At 50.4% G+C, this 27,086-nt stretch overlaps 2 protein-coding genes across 4 annotated transcripts in view; one reads left to right on the top strand and one right to left on the bottom strand.

Annotated features, from left to right (window-relative positions):
- Nucleotides 1-26,567, top strand: part of PRSS16 (serine protease 16) — a 49,708-nt gene extending 23,141 nt beyond the window's left edge. Inside the window, exons 7-12 of one of the 3 annotated variants that reach the window (XM_077336569.1) lie at nt 895-942; nt 2,683-2,952; nt 10,328-10,469; nt 12,796-12,975; nt 17,908-18,053; nt 26,335-26,567. In XM_077336569.1, the coding sequence (XP_077192684.1) occupies nt 895-942; nt 2,683-2,952; nt 10,328-10,469; nt 12,796-12,975; nt 17,908-18,053; nt 26,335-26,397 (849 nt within the window). In that variant the 3' untranslated portion in view covers nt 26,398-26,567. The remainder of the gene's footprint in view (nt 1-894; nt 943-2,682; nt 2,953-10,327; nt 10,470-12,795; nt 12,976-17,907; nt 18,054-26,334) is intronic. The other 2 variants (XM_077336570.1, XM_077336571.1) reach the window with 2 other exon arrangements.
- LOC143837098 (protein S100-A11-like) lies at nt 16,186-16,586 on the bottom strand. The gene has a single exon (XM_077336572.1). The coding sequence runs from the start codon at nt 16,537-16,539 to the stop codon at nt 16,210-16,212; it is 330 nt and encodes a 109-aa protein (XP_077192687.1). The 5' UTR covers nt 16,540-16,586; the 3' UTR covers nt 16,186-16,209.
- Nucleotides 26,568-27,086: the final 519 nt, after the last annotated feature.

Below are 27,086 nucleotides of genomic sequence, written 5' to 3' on the forward strand. Positions count from 1 at the left end.
GGGGCACCGCGCATGCATGGCAGCCCCGCGCAAATGTGCATGCACAGCAGTTTCATGCATGCGTGGCAGAGGGAGCTGCGGCCTGCTGCCAAGGCTCTCACGGCCCGACACCAGGCTGCAGACCGGGGGTTGATGATCCCCGTACTAGAGGACCTGTCCTTGGATGGCGCCGGAGTGGTGGGCTCAGCTGGCGGCCGCTATAGCTCCTCTGATTGGGCAAATGGATGAGAAGGACAGGGGAGCAAGCTGGCCTCTGATCTTTTCACCGTGGTCGCTGAAGGCAGCGGGCAAGAACCTCGTTGCCTCGGAGTTGTGCGGGCTGCCCTGGAAATAAGGCGCTCCTGGAGGTGAGATGAGGGAGTCCTAGTCAGAAGAGGAATGGAGAAGATGAGCTTTGTGATCTGGACTTCTGCAAAGTTGGGTTGACTTTGGTGGGCTGAAGCACCTAACTTCTTAGACAGAGCCGCAGCCCGGTACCAACTGATCAACGGACCAGGGGTTGGGGATCACTATCCTAGATGTCTATAGCATGATGTAGACAAGTAATTCTCTTGGTGCCTGCATAGATTTTTTTTTTGTTCAGGTGGATGGATTGCTGTCGCCTGGAGATCAGGCATAATAATGAGAGCTCTCCTGGAGGATGGCAACCCTCCCTGAGGCTCTTTTGCACGCATTCATTTCAAATATTTCTATCTTGCCTCGATTTGTGATACTGTAAAAGTCGTAGAAACAGCTCTTCAGCCTCTGTTATCTCAAAGACCAAACGCAGAATCTGACCCAATTGCTGCAAATCAGCCACATTTAAAACCTTGAAATGGGAGCCAATGGCTGGATTCAATGCAAGCATTCTGGCACCTTCCTTACCCCCTTTTCCTTCCATTCCCGATTCTCTAGGTTGTTGCTGAGAGCTTGTCGAATCCAGTGGTTGGTGGTTCCAAAGAGGTCTGTGTGTTACTCGCAAACCGTGGTGGGTTTGGGCTGTTTGCCTGGGTGGAGGTCAGATGTAATTCTGGGAGATCTTAAACTCCTGGACTGTCAGGTTCCCACTGGCCACTGTTGGGGAATGGGGGAGGTTGCCTGATCCAGGTTGCACCTTGCTTAATAAGGTGAGGCTTGTAAGGGTCTATATAAGTCTTGCTATTCTAAACCCAATGGGCCAGTTACCTCCTAAAAGCCCTGGTCCCCCCCCCCGACATACACACACACACACACACACACACACACACACACACACACACAGTGATCTCTAAATCTTTATTTCTAGGAATGATCAAGTTGCCAACTCTGGGTTGGAAAGTATCCCAAGATTGGGGGGTGGAATTCCAGAATGTTATTATTGTTGTTGTTTGTCAGGGTCCGGGGTTTCTTGTTCCTTCTCCGCCACGATGTCGGGAGCTGAAGACCAGGCCAGGAAAGATAGTTCTCAGGATAGGCAGCGTCTCAGAACGGAGTCCTGTTGAATGACTTGCATTCACGACTCCTGGGTTCAGAATAGTTTCCTCACTATGCTGAACCCCGCCTCCTCACAGACGCCGACTGCCCCATTTAAATATCCTTCCTCTCCTCGTCCCCACCTCCCGAGCCCTCAATAACCTCCCACCAGTTCTTCCGGGTACACCTGTTCTGCATTATCTGTTCTGCCCTCACTTTGAGCCGGGCGCGACCAGTCTGTCGGCGTTCTTCGTTTCCTTTCTGTTCACTTTCCTCCTTCGTCTCTCCCGCGTATGGGTCTGTGGCTGCTGCCCCCTGTTCCCGAGAGACTGCTACTCTGCCTGTGGGGAGAGGATCTTTGGCTGCAAGTCGGGCCATTCCCGACATTGTTATTATTTCAAATTTTACATGTATAGCTCGCCTTTCCCCTAAGACTCAGGATGGCTTGCAAAGTGTAAGCTCCCTGCCCAACCTGGAGATATGTTCCTTGTGTTGGCAGAGTTTAAATCTGCAAAAGGTGCAGAGCACCAAGAATAGCATCATTCTATTTATGAAGAAAGAGAAAAACTTGATAAGTAGGATTATCTGTTCTTGGTCATCTGAAGCAAGCAGGGAGGAAGTGCACTCTGAGGAGCAGGAAGTCTCAAACTGAGCCACTCAGGACTCAGGAGGAGATTATGTGAAAAAAGATACCAGTTAGGGTTGCCCAGTCTTCTGGCAGACAAGCAGCGAGAGATTGAGGGGGGGCACTCATGGGGGGGCAGGAAGGAGGCTCGGCTGATGTGCTGCGCCGTGCCTCTATCACTCAGCCCATGTGACTCAGAAGTGATGTCATCCTGCCAGGGACATCGAGGCGACGCAAATCTGGCTTTGACCATGCCCAAACGCCAGAGTGTAACCCCGATAGCATTTCCGGGTTGTGTGAGCAGTGACATCAGCATGTTGCCACACCTTTGCAGAGGCTCCCTCTTTTTAGGGGTAAGTTTCCACCTTTGGCCAGCCAGTTGGTGGCTGGGCAGTGGGGTGCCCTCACCTCCCCCAGGGCATCCAGCTATACTCTTCCCAGCCAGCAGACTCTACAACTGTGATGCTTGAGAGGACCCTAGCCAGTTTCTATGCAATCCCTTTACAAGGAGTGGTTCAATTCCTTCGTAAACAGCATTAGATGTCTCAGATGCTCTCCCTCCAAGTTCTTGCATGTACCCCTATACCGCCTCCCCCAGAAGTGACTCTTTTGCTCTCCCTGTGCAGTGCCGTAATGCGGTGGCTGAGGCTTTTTCCACGGTGGACAGCCTGATCCACACTGGGCAGCTGGAGAAGCTAGTGAAGGACTTCTGCTCATGTGGGTTTTTGAATGGGACAGCTGACCTCGTCGACCTGGTCAGCAGCCTGGCTGACATCTTTATGGGTGCCGTTCAGTACAATGATGAGGGCATCTCGTGGGGCAATGTGGCCAGTCTGTGTCACATCATGACCAACCGGACCTGCGATCCCTACCAGAGGCTGATGTTTGTCAACAAAGTAAGTTAATGTGGTTCCCTGGGCTCTGGCTGTTTAGGTTAGCTTCTGCCTGGAATGTCAAGGAGGTACTGTTCGAGCTATACATGACCTCACTCCCTGACATTTTGCAGCTGGCTCCGCCTCCTGAGGCAGCCATTTTGTGGTTGCTCCCAACACTTTTTGTTAGGATTTCAAAGGGGCCTGCTGCCTCAAAAAGGTTGGGAAACCTGGTCTAGGTCTTCAAAAGATCACAAAAACCAAAGGGGAGGGAATCCAAAATTATGGAGGGGCTGTGGCTGAGTGGTAGAGCCTTTGCTTGGCACATGGAAGGCCCCAGGTTCAATCCCTGGCATCTCCAGTTAAAAAGGACCAGGCAGGAGTTGATGGGAAAGACTTCTGCCTGAGACCCCAAGGCGTTCCTATCAGACTGAGTAGACAGTATTGACTTGGATGGACCAAGGGTCTGATCTGATGGACCAAGGGTGGCAATCCTTGCCTGGAAAGCTTTCTCCTACAGGGCTTTCCTGGCACCAATGACTGTGTGGACTGTGTCAGCATCAGCTGGGGTTCAGTGAAGAGCTTTGCCATCTGGCTTGTATACCGTCCACCCAATATTCCACCAGCTGCCCTGTCAAGCCTGCTGGAGGTGGTGGTGGCCTTAGTGTTGCAGCTCCTCAGGGTTATAGTCCTGGGGGACTTCAGTGTCCATGCTGATTTGCCATCCTCCAGTTCAGGTTTGGACCGGGTGTCAGCCATGGCGACACTGAGGCTCTCCCAATTCATTACCAGCCCCACCCTCGACTTTGGTGCTGGGGCAGAGGTGGCGACCAATGTCATCCCATGGTCAGACCTCCATGCCCAGAAGGCCTGGCTTTGGATACCACCTGATTGGGCAGTGGCCACATTTTAGCCAGCCTGTGGAGACTTATAGATCTGACTGGATTCCTGAATGTTTTGTGGGACCCAATGCCTCCTGATGTTTTGTTGGTGGCCTTGGTTGAGGACTGGCTGTCTTGCCTGTTGGCCACCATTGACATGTTTACTCCCCAGCGCCCTCTCTGCTCTTGCCTCAAACCAACTCCATGGTATTCAGTGGAGCTAATGGAGAGGAAGAGGGCAGTGAGATGGCTAGAGCGAGTGTAGGGAAAGATTTGTGATGAGAAGACAAGAAGATTTTATTGCCCGCTTACAAAGGCGGTTGAGACGGTGGCTAAGGTGGCTAAGTGGGAGTTTTATGCCGCCTCTATCGTGTCTGTGAGCTCTCACCCAGCCGAGTTGTTTAGGGTAGTTCAGTCTCTTACCACCCTTGATAGATGGCATCAAATTTCTAGTCAATTGGAATTGGGCTGTGAGACATTAGCAAGCTTCTTCGCGGATAAAATTTGGTCGCTCCTCCGGGACCTTCCTGCTACCCTTAATACAAAAAGGGAACTACAGGCCCCTTGGCCATCTTGGGGAGGGGGAGAATACATTTGATGGCTTCAGGCAGTTCTCAGAGACAAGTTGATGGGGTTGGTGAGGGCGACCATTTGCCCCCTTGACCCCTGTCCATCTTGGTTGCTCAAAATGAGGGACGAGCGGATAGGAGGACCCCTGGGAGATATTGTCAACCTCTCCCTGTTCTCAGAGGTGCTGAAGGAGCCAGTGATTCATCCCTTACTGAATAAACCATTGCTGGACCTGTGGAACCAAGCCAGCTCCTGCCCAGTCTTGCATCTAGTGTTTCTAGGTAAGGTGGTTGAAAGGGTAAGGTGGTTGAAACCACAGAGCAGTTCCTGGCATTCTTGGAGGAAACATCAGCACTCGACCCATACCAGTCAGGCTTCCGTCCTGGCCATGGGGTGGAGATGGTGCCAGTCACCTTGACAGATGATCTCCGGCACCAGCTGGATAGGGGCGGTTTGGCTCTCCTCATGATGTTAGACCTGTCTACTGTGAGTTGCTAGCCCATCACCTTGCCAGGACCAGGATATAGGGGCCAGCCCTACGGTGGCTGTGCTCCTTTCTACGGAACCAAACACAGAGGATGGCGGTGGGGTATGTGATGTCATGCTCTTTCCATCTCCCATGAGGGGTTCCACAGGGGGCAGTCCTCTCCCCCACTTTGTTTAACCTCTACATGTACACAGCTGGTCCGGAGTTATGGGCTGGGTTGTTACCAACTCCCCCTCACCCCAGATACTTTCGGGAGATGTTTGGAGGCAGTGGCTGGATGGCTGGAGCAGAGCTGCCTGAAGCTCAACCCCTCTAAGACAGAAGTCCTGTGGCTGGATGGAAGGGAGATAGATCAGGCAGCATGCCTTACCCACCTTAGCTGGGTACAACTTAACTTTGTGTAGATGGCAAGGAATCTGGAGGTGATTCTGGATTCCTCCTTGTCTATGGAAGCCCAGGTCACAGGAGTAGCCTGCTTGGCATTCTATCGTCTTGGTCAGGTGCAGCTACTAGCGCCCTACTTGTCTTCAGACCACTTGGCTACAGTCATCCAAATGGTCACCTCCAGATTGGACTTCTGTAACTCGCTCTATGCAGGCCTATCCCTGTCCTTGACTTGGAGGTTGAGCTGGTGCAAAATGTAGCTGCGATGGTCCTCACTGAAACACCTTGGAGGGCTGATACCCAGCCTGTGCTGGGGCAGCTGCATTGGTTGCCAGCTGTGGCCTAGATCAAATTCAAGATTTTGGTTTTAACCTTTAATGCCATCTGCGGTCAGGATTCAACCTGCCTGCCTCCTTATTACCTCCACAAAGCACTCCATTCTGCAGGTGTGAATTTGCTAGAGATCCCTGGCCTTGACTCGGCGGTGGCCTTTTCAGTTCTGGCCCCAACCTGGTGGAATGATGGAGCTGTCATAGTTCTGCAGGGCCTGCAAGATGGAGCTCTTCTGCCAGGTCCTAGGTTGAGGCTAATGGAAGTTAAGATCTGGGTGTATGAGTTCAATGAGAGGATGTGGTCAACACATTAATAGGGAGCCTGACCTCCCTCACGTTAATAAGGAGCCTGTTATAAGGAGAGGAAAGGAAGGCAGTTTTAAACTGCTTAGAGACACCTGAGGTCTGCTGGGTGACTGCGGACAACTTCCAGTTCTCTCAGAGCTCTCTCTACCCCATCTCCCTCATGGGGAGTCTTCTATGGGGACAGGAAGGGAAGGCGATTTTAAACTACTTAGAAACACTTGAGGCCTGTGGATGACTGTGGGCCATTCCCAGGTCTCTCAGAGCTCTCAGCCTGACCTCCCTCACAGGGTGTTTGAAGAAAGGCGATTTTAAACTGCTTAGTGACACCTGAGGCCTGCTGGATGACTGTGGGCCATTCCCAGGGCCTTTCCGCACAAGGACCAATGTTGCCAATTACTCCCACAAAGCGGAAATGCTATTTTTAAAAGTGCAATCTTGGCGTTACGCATACCAGCTTTTTTAGTGGAATTCAGTAGCGTTTCATTCGTTTCCCACAGATTTCTGGTCTCGCAAAAATCACTAGACAGGAAGCAATTTTGTCTGTGCTTTGTCACGCCCCTGACCGTCAATCAAACATACAGCCAATGGGCCATTGTTATCATGCCCCGGGAAAGCCCCTTTCCCTTTAAGAACAGGTTTAAAAAAAACACACACACATTGCAACGAATATCTAGCTGGCAGCAGGCGTGTGAGCTGGCGATTCATCGTTACCGCGCTCCCCCGAGTGAAAAGAAAAATCCCCCCCCTGAACGGGCGCGATTTTTGGCTGAAAATAAAGGGAACTTGCAAATGGGCCTGTGTTGTGCTTGGGGACTTAGGGGAGCTTTCATAGAATCACAGAATCATAGAATCATAGAGGTGGAAGGGGCCATACAGGCCATCTAGTCCAACCCCCTGCTCAACGCAGGATCAGCCCTAAGCATCCTAAAGCATCCAAGAAAAGTGTGTATCCAACCTTTGCTTGAAGACTTCCAGTGAGGGGGAGCTCACCACCTCCTTAGGCAGCCTATTCCACTGCTGAACTACTCTGACTGTGAAAAACTTTTTCCTGATATCTAGCCTATATCGTTGTACTTGAAGTTTAAACCCCTTACTGCGTGTCCTCTCCTCTGCAGCCAGCAGAAACAGCATCCTGCCCTCCTCCAAGTGACAACCTTTCAAATACTTAAAGAGGGCTATCATGTCCCCTCTCAACCTGCTTTTCTCCAGGCTGAACATTCCCAAGTCCTTCAACCTATCTTCATAGGGCTTGGTCCCTTGGCCCCAGATCATCTTCGTCGCTCTCCTCTGTACCCTTTCAATTTTATCGTCGTCCTTCTTGAAGTGAGGCCTCCAGAATTGCACACAGTACTCCAGATGTGGTCTGACCAGTGCCGTATACAATGGGACTATGACATCTTGTGATTTTGATGTGATGCCCCTGTTGATACAGCCCAAAATGGCATTTGCCTTTTTTACCGCTGCATCACACTGCCTGCTCATGTTTAGTTTACAATCCACAAGTACCCCAAGGTCACGTTCACACACAGTGCTACCTAGAAGCGTATCCCCATCCAGTCGGCATGCTTTTCATTTTTCTGACCCAGATGCAGAACTTTACACATCTTTATTAAATTGCATCTTGTTCTCATCTGCCCATTTTTCCATTGTGTTCAGATCTCGTTGAACTCTGTCTCTATCTTCCGGAGTATTTGCCAGTCCTCCCAATTTGGTGTCATCTGCAAACTTGATGAGTAGTCCCTCCACCCCCTCATCTAGATCATTAATAAATATGTTAAAAAGTACCAGGCCGAGCACCGAGCTCTGAGGTACCCCGCTACTCACCTCTCGCCAGTCTGATGAAACACCATTGACAAGAATTCTTTGAGTGCAGTTTTCTAACCAATTCCCTATCCACCTAACTATCTGAAAATTCCAGATTGCAGTCCTTCAACTTATCCATCAGAACATCATGGGGAACCTTGTCAAAAGCTTTACTAAAATCCAAGTAAATGACATCAACCGAATTTCCCCGATCCAGCAAACCTGTTACTTGGTCAAAAAAGGAAACTAGGTTGGTCTGGCAGGACCTGTTGGAGACAAATCCATGCTGACTTCCTTGGATCACCAAATTGTCCTCCAGATGTTTGCAGATCGCTCCCTTTAATATCTGCTCCATTATCTTCCCCACAACAGAGGTCAGACTCACTGGTCTTTAAAGCACTTCTGTGGAGGGACTGTAGCCGGAGAAGCCTCGCTGGGTGAATGAAGGTTCACTGGTTCGTTGCTTTCTGCTCACTCCGAGAAAAAAAATGCCGATCGTTTCACCTGAAGTTCGGAGGAGAGAGCCGTGGGAGGTCTTTTTCGCTAGTGTTGAAGATTGTTTGCAAGAGTGTAACGCTTTTCGGAGGGTGAATCCACTTTTCCCGATTTCCCTTTAAGCGCTACAACGAATCGCTTTTTGCGGGACTGTTTCAGGAGTGAACTGCAAATTAGTAGTGTTTACAATTTGCAAGCCTTCTGCTACATTAAAGGCGTGCGGAATGGTCCCCAGTTCTTACAGAGTTCTCTCAGCTCCACCTTACTCACAGGGAGTCTGTTAAGGAGAGAAAAAGGGAAGGCAATTGGAAACTGCTTTGAGACACCTGAGGTCTGCTGGGTCACTGCGGCCCACTCCCAGTTCTCTCAGAGCACTCACAGACTCACATCATTTACAGGTTGTCTATTTTGTGGAGATGAAGGGGAAAGGTGTTTGTAAACTGCTTTGAGACTCCTTTTGGTAGTAAACAGCAGGGTACAAAAATCCAGCTCTTCTTCTTCTAAGGGGCAATAGTGAAAGAAACATGGGGGCACATAACATTATATCAGCAGTACAAAAAATGGAGACAGAAGGACCAGGGTGGACACCTGTGTACTGTGACTACCCCATGTGGATTAGGGCAGGGGGACATTTCAGTGTCTGTAGTCTATTTCACACAAGAAGGGAAATGACACCGAACTGGGAAGAATTGGCTGCCATGTAATCTTCCCCTAAGAATAGTCTCCAGTCTGATTTTCTCTTCACATATCTGAAAACATGGCTCTGGAAAGCTCATCTGTAACCACAATTCCCAAAAGTCAGTCCTCTCTCACATTCAATGAACATTCCAAACCACAGGTTCTTGACACCCATCTTTCCATACCCATGTCCTCAATTGTCACCTCACCACCACAACCCCTCCACGCAAAACACATTCGACCCCATGCCCTTACAGACTAGACAACCCCTCCCCATACTCTTCCCAATGCCAAGCTCTCTCTATCTTAATCACTTTCTTCCCTTCTACCTCCCTCTTTCTTTGCTATTTCTCCCCTCCCCCCCTTGCTAGCGCCCGTTGTATCAGCTACAACGTGCTTTAATTCTAGTAAATCAAATAATAAATAAATATTTGCATGCAAGGCACGTTCATTTTTCACTATAGGGTGAATTGAATTCTTTCATTATGGGGTACACTTTTGTACTTTCCCCAGGGGAATGTACAGAATCCTCAGCTCGCTGAGCATCCATGTGGCTGAAAGCAAATCCACTTCCACTGTCCCCTTGTGCTTCCTTTTTGAGATTCAAGATAGAGGAATCTTCCCTGGTAGCTTCCTGCCACCGGCAGGAGTTCGCTTCCCACGTCCCCTCATAAACTCTTTGGGCTCCCCTTCTCACATTTTTCAGTCTGTGGCCCCTTCCAACATACCATGGCCCCGGAGAGCTATATGGCCTCCACTGAGCATGGCTAGTGAATTGGATAGAGGGAGTGGCCTTATGGCCCTAGGAGTCCTGGCTTTGAATGCACACTAACATGGAAGCCCCTTGAACCCCTCAAAACTCTCAGCCTGCCAGACCTTGTGGGTGAAAAGACCAACCTGAGATCTCCAAAGCTTGGGAATGTTTTTCATAGGTGGTGAAAGGACTTGGTTTCCCCCCCTTGGCCACAGGTAAACAGCTTTAAAGGGGGTTTAGATCCTCCAAGAATCTGCCAATGGATACTAGCCATGGTAATTGAGGGGAACCTTAACATTCAAAGGCACTAATCCTCTGAATCACAGAGCCAGGAGGTAACCCCAGTGAAAGACCTCAGACTATGCCCTGTGGCTTGCCCTCCAGGGGAACCGGCTGGCCTCTGTCTGCGATAGCAAGCTGGACTGGATGGGCCCTCCCTAATCTGACCCAGCAGGGTTCCCCTGATGTCCTTATGAAGGCCTCAGCCTCTCTGCCCTGTGGCTAGCCTTCCAGAGAAACTGGCTGGCCATTGTGGGAGACAGGAGGCTGGACTAAATGGACCCTTCCTGGTCTGACCCAGCAGGGCTCTACTTATATTATCAGGGGAAGGCCTCAGCTTCACTGCCCTGTGGCTGGCCCTCTGGGGGAACTGGCTGGCCCCTGTGGGAGATGGGAGGCTGGACTGAATGGACTTCTCTTGTTTCAACAGATGTTCCTAAGAGGCATGATGATGGACTGCTTAAACAATAATCACCAGGACTCCTTGGAGGAGCTGCGCAATACGACCGTCTTTGTGTGGGGTGTCGGTATGAGGCAGTGGTTCTTCCAGACGTGTACCGAGTTTGGATATTGTGAGTGAGGAGGACCTCTATGCCCCTTTCACTGACAGCCAGTGTGGTATAATGCAGCCATTCTCAACAGGCTGCGGCCCATTTAGGAACTCCTCTTAGATTCTAGTAACAACACACACCCCTCGGTAGTAGGCTGGCCGCTTGGGCAATGAGCTAGGCTAAGAAAGGCCTAAGCTAAGAGTGAAATGGCTGTACTTGACGTACCCTGTCTTGTCTACACGTGAGGCAGATTTCTAGAGCACTCAACCTAGAGGAGCAGATGCATTCATTCTAGGGTTGTGCGATTCGGCCGCCGAAGCAGCTTGCGGTGCTGACTGCTACGGGTGGGAATGGCCATTTTGGCGGCCGAATCACACAACCTTAGATTCATTCAAGTACACACAAAGGAACGGATCACATTATTTCTTTTCCTTGACAAAGGTTGAACTTTCTAGCAATTGATGATAAAAGGGTATTTTGTCCATCTTTACACCGCCCGTGGCGCCACGGGCGCCACGGACTAAATAAAGCCGTAAGGGCTGTGTAGGAGGAGTTAGGGCGGGCTCGGTCCGGGATGAGGAAGGGTGCCAATTGGCCCCTTCCTCTTGACGGACCATCGGCCGAGCCAATCGGCAGGCGCAAAGCGCCTGCCGATTGGCTCGGTCGATTCCCACCCCACTCACAAGGAGGGAGCCCCCGGCAAAGTCGATTCCCACCCCACTCACAAGGAGGGAGCCCCCGGCAATCGCGCAGAGCGCGGCTTCCGGGGGTTCCCTGCCCGGCGGCCTGCTGACCAACCCAGCTGACCTGTGGCCACCGGAAGCAGCGGCAACGCCATCGACGCCGCAGCCGTGATTGGGGGCACCGGAAGAGCCTCCATTACTCGAGGAGGAGGCGCTGCGATCGCCGGCGCCACCCGCCCAGCAAACGGCCGTGCCTGCCCTGCGATCATCGGAGGGACCTTTGCCGCGACGCCAAGGCCTCGCTCTGCTGCGGCAGCAACTCGCCTGCCAGCGCCACGCCCCGCCGAGAAGGAGCTATGATGACCAGCAGCCTTCAAGAACCGAGCCGCCGCAGCCCAGCGTGCCGAGGAGCCCAACCCGCTGAGGAGCCGCCGCCCGCCTCCTCTTTAAGGTCGCCTTCCATCCCTCGCTCTGGCCACTGGCTCCTAGCGCCCATTGTATCCTTTGTACAATGGGCTTTTTTTACTAGTTAATTAATAAAAAGAGCATTTTGTTAGTTCGCTTCCCACGTCCCCCCATAAACTCTTTGGGCTCCCCTTCTCACATTTTTCAGTCTGTGGCCCCTTCCAACATACCATGGCCCCGGAGAGCTATATGGCCTCCACTGAGCATGGCTAGTGAATTGGATAGAGGGAGTGGCCTTATGGCCCTAGGAGTCCTGGCTTTGAATGCACACTAACATGTGCCCCCTTGAGCCCCTCAAAACTCTCAGCCTGCCGTACCTCACAGGATTTTTCTGAGAAAGCAGAAGGAAAGAAGGTGACCCTGGGCCTATGGCAGAATGAGTGGGCTACCTCACAGGTCGTTGTTGTGAGGGAATGCAGGAGGGGAGAAAGATGTTCCAAAAGCCGCTTTGAGTCTCAAGTGTGGAGGAAAGTGGGATGGAACTAAATCAAAGCAAAATTACTGCCTGCAGCATCAGTCTCCATTAAGTACCAGCCAACGGGGGATGGCAGGGGACTTACCAGGGGGAAGAACCAGAAAGTAAGCATGGTGCTCCTGCGTCACTTGGAAATGACATAGAGAAGAGAGGATTGGGTTTCCATCTCCTGCTTTGTAGTACCTGAAGGAGTCTGAAAGTGGCTTACAATCACCTCTCCTTCCGCTCCCCACAACAGTGAGGGAGGTGGGGCTGAGAGACCTCTGAGACAACTGTGACTGGCCCAAGGTCACCCAGGTGGCTGCAGGGAGAGAAGGAGAAGTGGGGAATCCAATCTGGTTCTTCAGATTAGGGGCAACTAGTCTTAACCACTACACCAAGCAGGGCAGCACGCTGGATTGTGGGTTTGTTATGTGCTGCCTTGCTGTCAGTACAGGGATAGACATTCTGGTTTGGGGGCAAAACTCTATGGTTAGGAGCAAACTCTACTGCAGAGTTTTGCCCAAAAGCCAGAGCATCATCCCTAAAAGCCAGAGCGACATCCCCAACATCTCTAACAGACCAATGTCACTTACGGATGATGCCAGTATGTTGCAAAGCTCCTGGAAAACTCCCCCTCCATCCTCCACCGACAACCCTAGTTGTCCTCATTGAACTTTTGAGTCTGGTACCTATCCCAGGAAGCACAGAGGGTCTTAACTGCTGCATCTTCCTCCTCCTCCAGACCAGACCAGTGAAGATTCCACCTGCCTATTCTCCCGCCTCATGAGTCTCTTGCCTCAGGTAGACACCTGCATGGAGATCTTCAACATCTCCCAAGACTCTATCCAGAAGGCAGTGGCTTTCACCAATGAATACTACGGAGCCGACCACCCTAAAGCCAGCCGTGTCCTTTTCGTTAATGGTACGGAGAGCGGGGTGGGTCAGGAGGGCTTCAGCCTTGGCATGTTTGGTGCATTGTCGAATGAGACCCGGAGAGACAGAAGGGAAAGCATCATTGCCTAGGATTTATTCTCTGTCTTGAAAACCCTCCTCTCTTTTGTCATCTTTTGAAATATTTGATATTTAGCCAAGGTGGGTGGGAATACTTTATATATGCTCAGACTTTTCAGAAGCTGTTCCCACACATACCTGCCCAGCTGCCTCTATGGTTTCTATTTAGGGTGGAGAGAACAGATAAAACTCAGACAGAGTTCTAGAATGTAAAGCGAGGGAGGGGTATTTAAATGCCATTTAGGAGTGCGATTTCAATGCTATTAATGCAATGCCATTTAAAAATGCCATTTTCATAGAATCATAGAGTTGGAAGGGACCTCCAGGGCAGTTGCTCCAGGGAAACAGGACATTAGGGCTGACTTCAGAGAAACAGCTATGGAGGAAAGGGAATAGTCTTGTTGTGTTGAAGGCACCTTCCAGGGGAGGGGGAGAAGCTTCAATTTTGAGCTGACAGTGCATCTTTTGTTCTACAGCTAGGAAACCTGAATACGGTGACCTCTTTATCAGTTGTGCAAATTAAGTGTTCTGTGTCTTATCTGCTTGTTTTGCATGACTTTATCTTCTATGGGAGACAGATCAAGACAGGTAGTCCTGTTTGTCTATCTGTAGCAAGAGAAAAGAGCAAGAGATGAGGAGCAACTGAAAGGCTAACCAATTTCACGGCACAACAGGAGCTTTGGTGAGTTGCTGCTCACTTCTTCAGAGTTCAGAAGAAGTAATGAGCAGTAATTCCCAAGAGCTCAGTCTTTAAGGCAGGGTTTCCTGACAGCCCTTGTAAGGGCTGAAAGGGTTGGAGTTAATTAATTTTTAAATATTTTTTCAATTTGTTAAACGTTTATCAGGTGATATGAGCATATATGGCCATGTCAACCCACCCACCCCTCCCCAAATGGCCAGTGATGGGCCTGGGGTGGGCCTGCCCATAGCTGTGCTTCCCAGCCATATTCTTCATGATATCACCACTTCTGGGGTTTCTCAAAGCCTGAAAAATGTCTTAGGGGTTTCTCAATGGTTGAAAAGATTGCAAAAGGCTGTTTTAAGCAGCTGATGGATTCTTGCTCTTTTCTATTACCTCCTTCTGCCATTCTCCAAGTAGGGCAAAGAGCTGTCCTGAGTAGGGTTGGGCCTACTTTGGCCGCTGATGCAGCCGTTCCAGCCCGAAGCACTGGGCTGGAAGCACCCAACCTTTAGGCTTTCCTCCCATTGCCCACTCACTTTCAGCCCTCCACTGTGACTGCAAGAGTGAGAAACTTTTAAAAGTCATTGTCCAGTCCTTACCTGCTACTCAACATGTGGGAAAGAATAAGGTGCACTCAGCCCTGCAACCCATTAACTACAATTGGAGACCTGCAAGAATGGTGGGATGGCGGGGACCTGCAAGAATGGTGGGATGGCTATGGTTTGATTCAGCATTGCCACATATGGCAATTCTTTTATACCTGATTTAAGGTTTTTCCGCAAATTTGGAGCCCCAAGTTTGCAAAACTCTTTTCTGTCACTGTAGTCCTGATTCCTAGATTAAAGTATCCACAGATGGACCGCAATTTACTTTTAGAATATAAGGAATTAAGTTCCAGTTGTGAATCACTGATTTTTCTGGGGCTGAGTTGTGTGTTCTGATTGCTGATATTAAAGACAGAAAACAGGGGTTCCCACCGACAGAACAGAGTGAAAGCAATATTTTGACCTATCCCAAGGCAAGAGGTGTGTGTTCCCTTCAAAGTTGAAGACTGACTTCAGATGCAGTAGGAAGTAGGGTTGTGCAGGCTGATCCTGATTCAGACCAATTTGGCTTCGTCGCCAATAAAAGTCAATGGCGCCATTGACTTTCATTGGAATCCCTGCTTCCCCGCCTGTCCCGGGGGCTGGGGGGAGGGGTGTAAGTTAAACCCCTCAAATTTCTAGGGTAGCTCGGGGAGGGTCTTCCCTCCCTCCAATTTTCAAGAAGATTGGACCTAGGGGCTTCCAAAGAGGGTGCCCCATCTGCCCCATTATATCCTATGGGACTTAATCTCTAGTCTGATGTTGGTTCCCATCATAGGATATAATAGGGCGGATGGGGGTACCCTCTTTGGAAGCCCCTAGGATTGAACCCCCAGGTCCAATCTTCTTGAAACCTGGAGGTTGGGGGTCAGGGAAGACCCTCCCTGAGCTACCCGGAAGGGTTGAAGGCTGTAACTTACACCCACTCCCCCTAGCCCCTGGAAAAGGCAGGGAAGCAGGGACGGACACTCTCTCCCAAGTCTGGCATGCAGATACCACCCTCCAGGCAGGAGATGATGGGAATAGACAGGAATTGCTGCTTATCTTCACTCAGAGAGCAGTTCCCCCTTTCTCATCACCGCCCCTGGGGTAAAAGGGACACTGCTTACCAGAGCTGCAGGGGACAGCTGGGACTGGCTGCCCAGGCAATGCTTGGGTGTCACCTTCCAGGTGAGAACTGGAGACCCACTGAGGTCCACTCAGAGCTGACCTGGGTTCCCCTGGAGAGAAGAGAGGGGCCCTGCAAAGGTGAGGGGAATCTCCCTGCACCACTAGTACAGAGCTCTGAAGGAACTGCTTTGGGAGAACAGCTCTGGCAGAATTCAGACAAATCCCCCCAGATGTCCACACGCATTAAACACTGGTGGAGAATCAAACAACCTGGTTTTCACAGGCCACCACCTTCAACCACAACTTCAAGTGCTCTCCTCAGGTCACATCCTGAGAGAGCCCTTACAGAGCTGCTCTGGGAGAACAGCTCTGGCAGCAATCAGACAAATCACTGCATGTTTGAAACTCCTGGGCACCCCCCGGGAACTGATGGGTCGCTTCTTGGGTTTAACATGAGCTCTAAGGCTCACTTGGGAGAAGTTTTCCAAATGGGTGGCTTCTTGACTGAGGGGCCAAGATTTGATCTCTGGCCCTCTGCTATTTTGTCTGCTCTGAGACATTCTGCGCTTTGATTTTTTATGGGGGGGGGGTGGGAATTGAGATTGGGCACTGGGCCTGGCACTAACTGTTTTTTGTTTTTTTTTAATTTTCACGTTGACTTTATTGGTTAGAATGCAGATGGTGTCACTGGTTTTGGTTACACGCTGAGATCGTTTTTCTGGACTGTATGGGATTTTGCCGGCGATGGGTCAGAACGGGAGGGGGAGGTTCATGACCTCTGTGGTCCACCACTGGCTGGGGAGGACAACACATGATCATGGCAGGCCTCAGCCAGACCGCCGATGAGGTTCAAGAATTCAGTGAAGTCCAACTGGCCATCACAGTTCATGTCGAGCTTTTTCATCATGCGGTCCAGGACGCCTGGGTCCTTCTGGTTCTTTGAGAAAGATGCCAGCTCTGTGTTCATAAACGTAAGGAACTCCTTTTTGGAGAGGGACCGAGCGTTTCCATCACGGCCAGCGTAGCGCTGGAAGACAGCCAGCAGTGACTTGATGCAGCGTTCCGTTTCCGTGGGACCACCGGCATACTTAGATGACATGTCTGCAGAATGGAGGGCGAGGTTGACCACAGTTGTGAGCTGGCTGGCTGGCTCAGCCTGGCACTAACTGTTAACCTTGGGCGAGCGTTTTTCAACCCCGCCACCCAGAACAGACTCAGAGGGGATTTTCAGTCAGAGTAGTTCAGCAGTGGAATAGGCTGCCTTAGGAGGTGGTGAGCTCCCCCTCACTGGCAGTCTTCAAGCAAAGGTTGGATACACACTTTTCTTGGATGCTTTAGGATGCTTAGGGCTAATCCTGCGTTGAGCAGGCGGTTGGACTAGATGGCCTGTATGGCCCTTTCCAACTCTATGATTCTATGATTCTATTCTATACAGGTTACTAGACACTGTAGATCAATCATCAGAGGATGCAGAGAAAGCAGAAAGGCTCAGAGCCTATTTTACATCTCTTTTTTCCCACAGGTCAAAGGGTTTAGGCACATCTAGGGATGGCAATAGCCAAGAGATAGTGTCTGGGTGGCAGGTTGACATGGACAGAGAGGTTGTCGAGAGGCATTTAGCTGCACTGGATGAGTTCAAATCCCCTGGGCCGGATGAAATGCACCCGAGAGTACTCAAAGAACTTTCCAGAGAACTTGCACAGCCCTTGTCCATCATCTTCAAGACCTCTTTAAGGACTGGAGATGTCCCGGAGGACTGGAAGAGAGCAAACGTTAATCCAATCTTCAAAAAAGGGAGGAAGGATGGCCTGGGAAACTACAGACCAGTGAGTCTGACCTCCGTTGTGGGGAAGATAATGGAGCTCCCCCTCACTTGGCAGTCTTCAAGCAAAGGTTGGATACACACTTTTCTTGGATGCTTTAGGATGCTTAGGGCTGATCCTGCGTTGATTAGGGGGTTGGACTAGATGGCCTGTATGGCCCCTTCCAACTCTATGATTCTATGATTCTATAAGTATGCTTACAGGAAGTTCTGACCATGGCATTCCTGGCAATTCCTGGAAGTGAAACTTCACTTGGAGTTGAAAATTGCAGCTCTAGGGATTACTAAAAACTCTTACCATTTAGTTTCTGGTGATTCAAAAAGTTATGCTTTTCATCGTTGTTCAAGGGTACCTTACTTCCAGTGAGTACTATAGGCCTTATTTCTCTTTTTAATATTTCTCCCAGGGTGATTGTTTCCCCCTTTGCCTCCCTTCCCATCCACCAAACAGTGAGCATCGGTGGGTAAGAACCACAATTACCTAGAGGTTATCTAACAGTTAACTGTGTCCCATCTGTGGATACAAATCTATAAATCAGGGCTATGATAGAAAAGAGGTCTGCAAACTTGGTGGGGAGACACTCCAGGGTGTGGATCCTGGTATTATTTCAACCCACTCTCATTTAAATCTCTCTGCCCGTCTAGGTGACATCGACCCTTGGCACACACTGAGTGTCCTCAAGAACCAGTCCCACTCTGAACTGGCCCTGTTGATCAATGGCACGGCTCATTGTGCCAACATGATGTCTTCTTTGCCAACGGATCCGTTGCCCCTTGTCCTAGGCAAAAAGGTGAGGACGACCACAAAACCTTGCATGGAAACCTTGGCAGGGAATCTTTTCCAGAAAAGATCTGGAATCTTTTCTGGGAAAGGTTCCACTTCCTCCTGGTAATATCACGTATTCTTCTCGAACCTTGTCTTTCCATACCAGGAGGGAGTCCTCTGAATATCAGAACCAGGAAGCAGCATCAGGGGAAGGCCTTGGCTTTATTTGCTTATGTTTATTCAGTCAATTAACCCAAGGCCTTTGCCTCTATGCCTTGTTGTTTAGCCCTCCAGAGGAACTGGTTGGTCTGTGTGTGTTATAGCAGCGGTCCCCAACCTTTTTGCGGTTGAGAACCACCTCCGGGGGTGGGGGAGAGCCGGCGGCCCAGTTGCCACACATGCGCATTTTCGCCAGCAGGGGGTGCAAACGCACATGCGTGGCAGCTCCATGCATGCGCATTTGCATCACCGGCATGCCAGCGGCTGCGTCTACCTCTTCCCCCCTCCTCTCGCAGCAAGAAGCTAACCGTGCCGCGAGCAAAATGGCCGCTTTGGCGGCTGCTTCGCTTGCAGCCTGGCGAGCTTCTTGCTGCATGGGGGGGAGGCAGCCGCAGCCGCCAGCGACCCGTTACCGTGGCCTTCGCTGCCCGGTACTGGGCCGCGGACCGGGGGTTGACGACCCCTGTGTTACAGGATGCTGGACTGGATGGATCCCGGGTCTCACCCAGCAGGCTTTTCTTAGGTTCTAATGAGGGCCTCAGCCTCTCTGCTGTGTTGTTGGCCCTCCAGAGGAACCCTGGCCTGATGTAATAGGGCTTTACTTATATTCTTATCAGGGGAAGGCCTCGAACTCTCTGCCCTGTGGTTGGACCTCCAGGGGAACTGGCTGGCCCTTGTGTGAGATGGGAGGCTGTACAGGATGGACCCTCACTAGTCTGACCCAGCAGGGCTCTTCTTATATTCTTATCAGACTCTCTGCCCTGTGGCGGGCCTCTGTGTGAGATGGGAGGCTGGATTAGATGGATCCTCTCCCTGGTGTCACCCAGCAGGGCTCTTCTGATATCTTAATCAAGCCCTCAGCCTCTTTGCTCTGTGGCTGGCCCTCCAGGGAAACTGGCTGGCCCCTGTGAGAAATGAGATCCTGGACTGGATGGACCCTGGCTTGATCCGGCAGGACTCTTCTGATGTTCCTGTCTATGCTTCTGCTAACAGCAGTTAAAGCCAGAAAGCTAGGATGGGGTCATTCAAATCTGGTTAGAACCTCACTGGGTGAATTTGGGCCACAGATTCCTAGCCTAGTTCACCTCTCATGATTCGGGGCGGGGGGGGGGGGTGGTGGTTAGAGCCCCGGGTTTAAATCCCCACTGTGCTGTGGGTGACCTTGAGCCAGCCATGTTTTCTCTCTACCTCACAGGGTTGTTGTGAGGATAAGAGAGGCGAGAACACTGAAAGCCACTTCTGGTCCCTATTGCGGAAAAAAGGCAGGCTAGAAATTGTATTTATTTATTTACTAGTAAAAAAGCCCATTGTATTCCAAATACAATGGGCCCTAGCAGGGGGGGGGGAGAGCGAGGGACTGGCGAGGGCAGGGTGAGGAAAGGTAGCTTACCGGTGAGAGGGCTGTAGCGACGTCGGGCAGCTCCTTCGCGGCGGGCAGCTCCTTGGGTGGCTCCTTCTCGGCGGGCAGCTCCTTTGCAGTGGGCAGGTCCTTCGGCGGGCGGCTCCCTGGCGCGGTCTTCTTGCCGGCGGCCATCTTCTTGTGCAGGCGATGCGTTTTTAGAGGCCGGGGGCTCCCTGGGCGGCGGCTTGAATCGGCGAGAAGCCGCGCGGCCCGATCCGCGGGCGCGGCACGCGGGCGCGGCCCGACCCGCGGGCGCGGCCCGATCCGCGGGCGCGGCCCGACCCGCGGGCGCGGCCCGATCCGCGGGCGCGGCTCGCGGCCGCGGCTTGCGGGCGCGGCCCGATCCGCGGGCGTGGCCCCCGCGGGGGTGGCCCCCACGGGCGCGGCCCGATGCCCTGCCGGTCCCCAGCCTAATAAAGGTTGGGGACCACTGGCTTAGAGGTTCTTAGAGGCCGGCTGGCTTGGAGCAACTGCGAGCTGCGCTACGCGCGGCTCGCAGTTGCTCCGGCAAGGAATCGGAGGGACCAGACAACTGAGAGTACGTGGAGAGAGCTACTGGGGAGAGTTGCTGCTGACCAGGTGAGGCTATTGTTCTGCCTGGGCGAGGTGATTGCTGGGTAATTGTTGGGAGGATTAAAAAGGGCTACTCCTCACCAGAGGCAGAGCTCAGACAACTGAGAGCACGTGGAGAGAGCTACTGGGGAGAGTTGCTGCTGACCAGGTGAGGCTATTGTTCTGCCTGGGTGAGGTGATTGCTGGGTAATTGTTGGGAGGATTAAAAAGGGCTGCTCCTCACCAGAGGCAGAGCTCAGACAACTGAGAGCACGTGGAGAGAGCTACTGGGGAGAGTTGCTGCTGACCAGGTGAGGCTATTGTTCTGCCTGGGTGAGGTGATTGCTGGGTAATTGTTGGGAGGATTAAAAAGGGCTGCTCCTCACCAGAGGCGTGAGCCTTTGGCGCGAGACAAAGGGCTCTTGGCCGAGCAATTAGAATCAGTAGATTATATCAGTAGATTATATTTCCCTAGTACTTCCACTGCCTAGACATTACAATGGACCTCCAGGACATCCCATCATCTGCAGTGAGTGTGACATGATTGCCTTCCTCCCAGAAGACAAGATGGACTACAGCTGCCCCAAGTGTAAGCTGGTAAGACTTTTGGAGGAAAAGATTAGGGCACTAGAAAACAGAATTATTACTCTGACCCAAAGTAAAAAAGGGGAGGAGTTCGTAGTCCAGAGCTCTGCAACATGGAATAAAGAGAATACAACCAGTCCTGAAGAGGACAAGGAGATTGACCACAATAGGGAGCCTCTGCAGGCAGTTCGGAAAAAGACTGAACGACGAAGGGCGAGACAGTTCTCGGGGCCTTTGGAGCTCCAGAATAGATTTCAGGCCCTTGCAGAGGAGGTGCAAGGGTCAACAAGGGAAGAGGTCCCAAAACAAACTCTAAGACAAAGGGAAGAGGCCACGGGGACAGAAGGAAATGGAGTTGAGAAGAAAAAAAAAAGGAGAGTACTGGTAATTGGAGACTCCCTGCTAAGAGGAATGGATCGCCATGTGGCTGGGCCCGACCCCCTAACCCGAGAGGTGTGTTGCTTGCCAGGGGCGAAAATTAAAGATGTTTCAGAAAGGCTGCCCAAACTCCTCAAATCTACGGATCGCTACCCATTTGTGATGGTCCATGTGGGAACGAATGACATGTCCCTGAATACCATCGCTCCTATTAAAAAAGACTATCAAGATCTGGGGAGGAAGCTCAAGCAAATGGGGGCACAAGTGGTATTCTCTTCAATCTTGCCTGTCAAGGGAAGAGGAATGCGTCGGGAGAGGAAGATAATGGAGGTGAATCACTGGCTGCGTAGTTGGTGCCGGCAGGAGAGATTTGGTTTCTGGGACCATGGGATAGGCTTTCTTGAGGAAGGCCTACTAGCACCTGATGGACTGCACTTATCGAAACTGGGGAAGAATGTGTTTGGCAGGAACCTGGGGAGATTCATCAGGAGAGCTTTAAACTAAAGCCACTAGGGGAAGGAGACGATCAACATAGGGAGTGTATGGAAGGAAAACTATCGGAGGCAGCCCAACCGGCAAGGCCAGCTCATAGGGAACAAAAAGTAAAAGGATTCAGATGTCTTTATACTAACGCCCGAAGCATGGGCAATAAAAAGGAAGAGCTGGAACTTCTCATGCTGATGGAAAGGTATGATCTAGTAGGCATCACAGAAACTTGGTGGAATGATTCTCATGACTGGAATGTAATGGTGGATGGATATGAACTGTTCAGAAAAAACAGAATAGATCGAAGAGGTGGAGGAGTGGCACTGTATGTGAAGAAAGGGCTTACCTGTCAGGAAATTCTAGTTAAGGAGAGCATATCTACAGTGGAAAGCATCTGGGTGAAAATAAGCGAGGGGAAAACAAACAGTGTGGTGGTTGGTGTCTGCTACCGACCGCCTGACCAACGAGAGGATGTGGATGCTGCACTTTGTGAGCAGCTTGAGAAAATATCCAAACGGCAGGACCTTGTCATCATGGGTGACTTCAATTTCCCAGATGTGTGCTGGGAAACAAACTCTGCGAAGCGTCCTCAGTCATGCAAGTTTCTGACCTGCCTTGCTGACAATTTCATTTATCAAATGGTAGATGAACCCACAAGAGGTTCAGCCATACTGGACTTAATACTGACCAACAGGCAAGAGTTGGTGGATGAGGTGAAGGAGGTGGGGACCCTAGGGGGAAGTGACCATGTCCTCATAGAATTCCTTTTGAGATGGGGAGCCAAGGAAGCTTGTAGCCAGACGCGGATGTTGGATTTTCGTAGGGCAAACTTTAATAAACTCAGAGACATGATGAGTGTCATACCATGGACGAGAATGCTGGAAGGGAAGGGAGCATGTGAAGGGTGGGCGCTACTCAAACAAGAGCTATTGCATGCTCAATCAATGACTATTCCAGAAATACGAAAACACTGCAGGAGCTCTAAGAAGCCTATTTGGATGAACAGAGAACTTCAAGAAGAACTAAGAAAGAAAAGGAAAATGTTCAGGAAATGGAGGGAAGGACAGAGCTCTAAAGAAGAGTACCTACAGGTTACTAGGCACTGTAGATCAATCATCAGAAAGGCCAAAGCTGAGAGTGAGCTAAGATTGGCCAGGGAAGCCCACTGTAATAAGAAAAGATTTTTCAGTTACGTGAGGAGCAAACGTAAAGTAAAGGAGGCAATAGGCCCGCTGTTGGGTGCGGATGGACAAACTCTAACGAAAGATGCAGAGAAAGCAGAAAGGCTTAGTGCCTATTTTACATCTGTTTTTTCCCACAGGTCAAAGTGTTTAGGCACGTCTAGAGATGGCTGTAGCCAAAGGACAGTGTCTGGGTGGCAGGTTAACATGGATAGAGAGGTTGTCGAGAGGCATTTAGCTGCACTGGATGAGTTCAAATCCCCTGGTCCAGATGAAATGCACCCGAGAGTACTCAAAGAACTTTCCAGAGAACTTGCACAGCCCTTGTCCATCATCTTCGGAACCTCTTTAAGGACTGGAGATGTCCCGGAGGACTGGAAAAGAGCAAACGTTATTCCGATCTTCAAAAAAGGGAGGAAGGATGACCCGGGAAACTACAGACCAGTGAGTCTGACCTCTGTTGTGGGGAAGATAATGGAGCAGATATTAAAGGGAGCGATCTACAAACATCTGGAGGACAATTTGGTGATCCAAGGAAGTCAGCATGGATTTGTCTCCAACAGGTCCTGCCAGACCAACCTAGTTTCCTTTTTTGACCAAGTAACAGGTTTGCTGGATCGGGGAAATTTGGTTGATGTCATTTACTTGGATTTTAGTAAAGCTTTTGACAAGGTTCCCCATGATGTTCTGATGGATAAGTTGAAGGACTGCAATCTGGATTTTCAGATCGTTAGGTGGATAGGGAATTGGTTAGAGAACCGCACTCAAAGAGTTGTTGTCAATGGTGTTTCATCAGACTGGAGAGAGGTGAGTAGCGGGGTACCTCAGGGTTCGGTGCTCGGCCCGGTACTTTTTAACATATTTATTAATGATCTAGATGAGGGGGTGGAGGGACTACTCATCAAGTTTGCAGATGACACCAAATTGGGAGGACTGGCAAATACTCCGGAAGATAGAGACAGAGTTCAACGAGATCTGAACACAATGGAAAAATGGGCAAATGAGAACAAGATGCAATTTAATAAAGATAAGTGTAAAGTTCTGCATCTGGGTCAGAAAAATGAAAAGCATGCCTACTGGATGGGGGATACGCTTCTAGGTAGCACTGTGTGTGAATGAGACCTTGGGGTACTTGTGGATTGTAAACTAAACATGAGCAGGCAGTGTGATGCAGCGGTAAAAAAGGCAAATGCCATTTTGGGCTGTATCAACAGAGGCATCACATCAAAATCACAAGATGTCATAGTCCCATTGTATACGGCACTGGTCAGACCACACCTGGAGTACTGTGTGCAGTTCTGGAGGCCTCACTTCAAGAAGGACATCGATAAAATTGAAAGGGTACAGAGGAGAGCGACGAAGATGATCTGGGGCCAAGGGACCAAGCCCTATGAAGATAGGTTGAGGGACTTGGGAATGTTCAGCCTGGAGAAAAGGAGGTTGAGAGGGGACATGATAGCCCTCTTTAAGTATTTGAAAGGTTGTCACTTGGAGGAGGGCAGGATGCTGTTTCTGCTGGCTGCAGAGGAAAGGACACGCAGTAATGGGTTTAAACTTCAAGTACAACGATATAGGCTAGATATCAGGAAAAAGTTTTTCACAGTCAGAGTAGTTCAGCAGTGGAATAGGCTGCCTAAGGAGGTGGTGAGCTCCCCCTCACTGGCAGTCTTCAAGCAAAGGTTGGATACACACTTTTCTTGGATGCTTTAGGATGCTTAGGGCTAATCCTGCGTTGAGCAGGGGGTTGGACTAGATGGCCTGTATGGCCCCTTCCAACTCTATGATTCTATGATTCTATGATTTTCTATGACCAATCGGCAGGCGCTTCGCGCCTGCCGATTGGTCCCTCCGATAGTCTGTCATGAGGAAGGGGCCAATCGGCACCCTTCCTCATCCCGGACACAGCCCGCCTTCCAAGGGCTTACTGTTTTATTTAGTCCGTGGCGCCCGCGGCGCCACGGGCGGTGTAAAGATATTGGGACTTGTATGCTGCTCCTCTCTAGAGGTCTCTGGAGTAAAGTATTTTTTTTTAATAACATGTATTGTGTTTTGGGTTGTTAACTAAAGGTCGGGAAGTTCCTGGAGGTTTGGGGATTGGTCCTGGAGAGGGACATCCTTTTCTCCTAGGCTTTATGGTATATCACAGAGTGGCCTTTTTCAACTTTTTGGCAATGGAGGAGCCCCTAAAGTATCCTGGCCAGTATCCAGGCCAGTTTTTGAGGCAGGAGAAGGCATCCAGGTGCCCCCCCTCACCCTTTCCTCAGGTCAATGGAAGCAGCCCAGTTCCCTGCCCTCACGGCAATGCTGGGAAGAGCTTGGGGCTGAGTCCTTTGAGGCAGGATAGAGGGGGAAGGGAGAACCCTGGGATTCTAAGGAATCCCAGCCAGAGAACATGCCCTCCAAAATGGCCATTATCTCCTGGGGAGGTAATACCTGCAATCTGAAGGTCATTTTTAAGTCTGGAAGAACTCCAGATTTCCCCTGGAGCTGCCTGGGGGAAAGGACATACAGAAGCATAGAATTATAGAATCATAGAATAATAGAGTTGGAAGGGACCTCATGGGTCATCTAGTCCAACCCGCTGCACTAAGCAGGACACTCACATCCCAATCGCTCATCTACTGTAACCTGCCACCCCTTTGTGCCTTCACAGAATCAGCCTCTCCATCAGATGGTTATCTATCCTCTGTTTAAAAATTTCCAAAGAAGGAGAACCCACCACCTCCCGAGGAAGCCTGTTCCACTGAGGAACCACTCAAACTGTCAGGAACTTCCTCCAGACGTTTAGATGGAATTTCTTTTGAATTAATTTCATCCCATTCATTCTGGTCTGTCCATCTGGGGCAAGAGAGGCTTGGAGATCTCCCAGATTTGCCGCTGGTCTCCAGATGACAGCAATCTGTTCCCCTGGAGGAAACGTTGGCTTCTACATTATTATACCTTGCCCTGCCCAGGTTCCACCCTAAGTTTCCAGAGATTTTCCATCTGACCTCTTAATAAGGGTTGAGGTAGGAGTTTTGCCATGTAGAAGGGTGGCTTTCCAGATGTCCATGTACTACAATTCCCATGAGTCCCTACCTGGCTGGAGCTCATGGGAATTGTAAACCATGGACATCTGGAGAGTCACTGTTTGGCCACCCTTGCCCTGTAGCATCCAGGGGTGCATTTGGCATCAACCGGGGTACTGTAAAAGAAGAAGAAGAAGAGTTGGTTCTTATATGCCGCTTTTCTCTAACCGAAGGAGGCTCAAAGCAGCTTGCCTTCCCATTCCTCTCCCTCTGGGAGGTGGGTGAGGCTGAGAGAGCCTTGATATCACTGCTCGGTCAGAACAGTTTTATCAGTGCCGTGGCGAGCCCAAGATCATCCAACTGGTTGCATGTGGGGGAGCACAGAATTGAACCCAGCTCGCCAGATTAGAAGTCCATACTCCGAACCACTACACCAAACTGGCTCTTTCTGTATAGCTAACCTGGCTTTTCTCACCCCTGCCCTTCTTCCTGCAGTGGATCAGCGGCCAGGTTGGCGAATGGCTGGAATTAGCGCAAAAGATGACTGGAGACCGCTGAGCAGCCAAGTGGGAAAAGAAACTGGGCCCATCCGCCCCTGGAGGGATTCTGCTTGGATGGCCCCTACCCAAGTGAGCATCTGTATATCTTCTCGCTCCTCAGCTCTGGAGACTTTTTATTTTATTATATTTTTTAAAGCACACTTTCAAAATATAGATTTTTTAACGTTTCCTTTTGTCTTGCTGAAGTTCTGTTAATGAAGTCAAATCTGCTGGTGAGGAGCAGAAATAGGGTCTCTCTCCCTCTCCCCTTAACCTTCACTGAAGTCTAGAAATCAGAAAGAGGAAGCGTTCCCACAGCTTCAGTTCAGCAAGAAGTAAAAAAGAACAACCTTGACACCTTTGTGTCCTGTAGGGCATTGGAGCTGGCTAGCAAGAAATCTGGCAAACCAAGGTGGGGAAAGCCTTCCGAGCACCCCTCTCTGGACCGCTGGTTGTGGAAGTGTCTTGCTAGAGTCAGTCCTGTCCCCCGTGTTTTGCTACATTTTTGCCACATTGATCACTATTTCCCTCACAAGAGAAGACTGAGGAGAAATAGGAGTTAAGCAGTTCAGCCCTCTCTTCATCATCTGTTATAATTTCACTTTCTTGTCCTCACAGTGGTCCTATGGTGTCCCTATTATTTTTCTTGCTTGAAATATAACTCAATAACTTTTTTGTTATGTTTAGCATTTCTTGCTAGCCTAAGCT

This window comes from Paroedura picta, chromosome 5 (assembly GCF_049243985.1).
Source record: "Paroedura picta isolate Pp20150507F chromosome 5, Ppicta_v3.0, whole genome shotgun sequence".
Taxonomy (NCBI): domain Eukaryota; kingdom Metazoa; phylum Chordata; class Lepidosauria; order Squamata; family Gekkonidae; genus Paroedura; species Paroedura picta.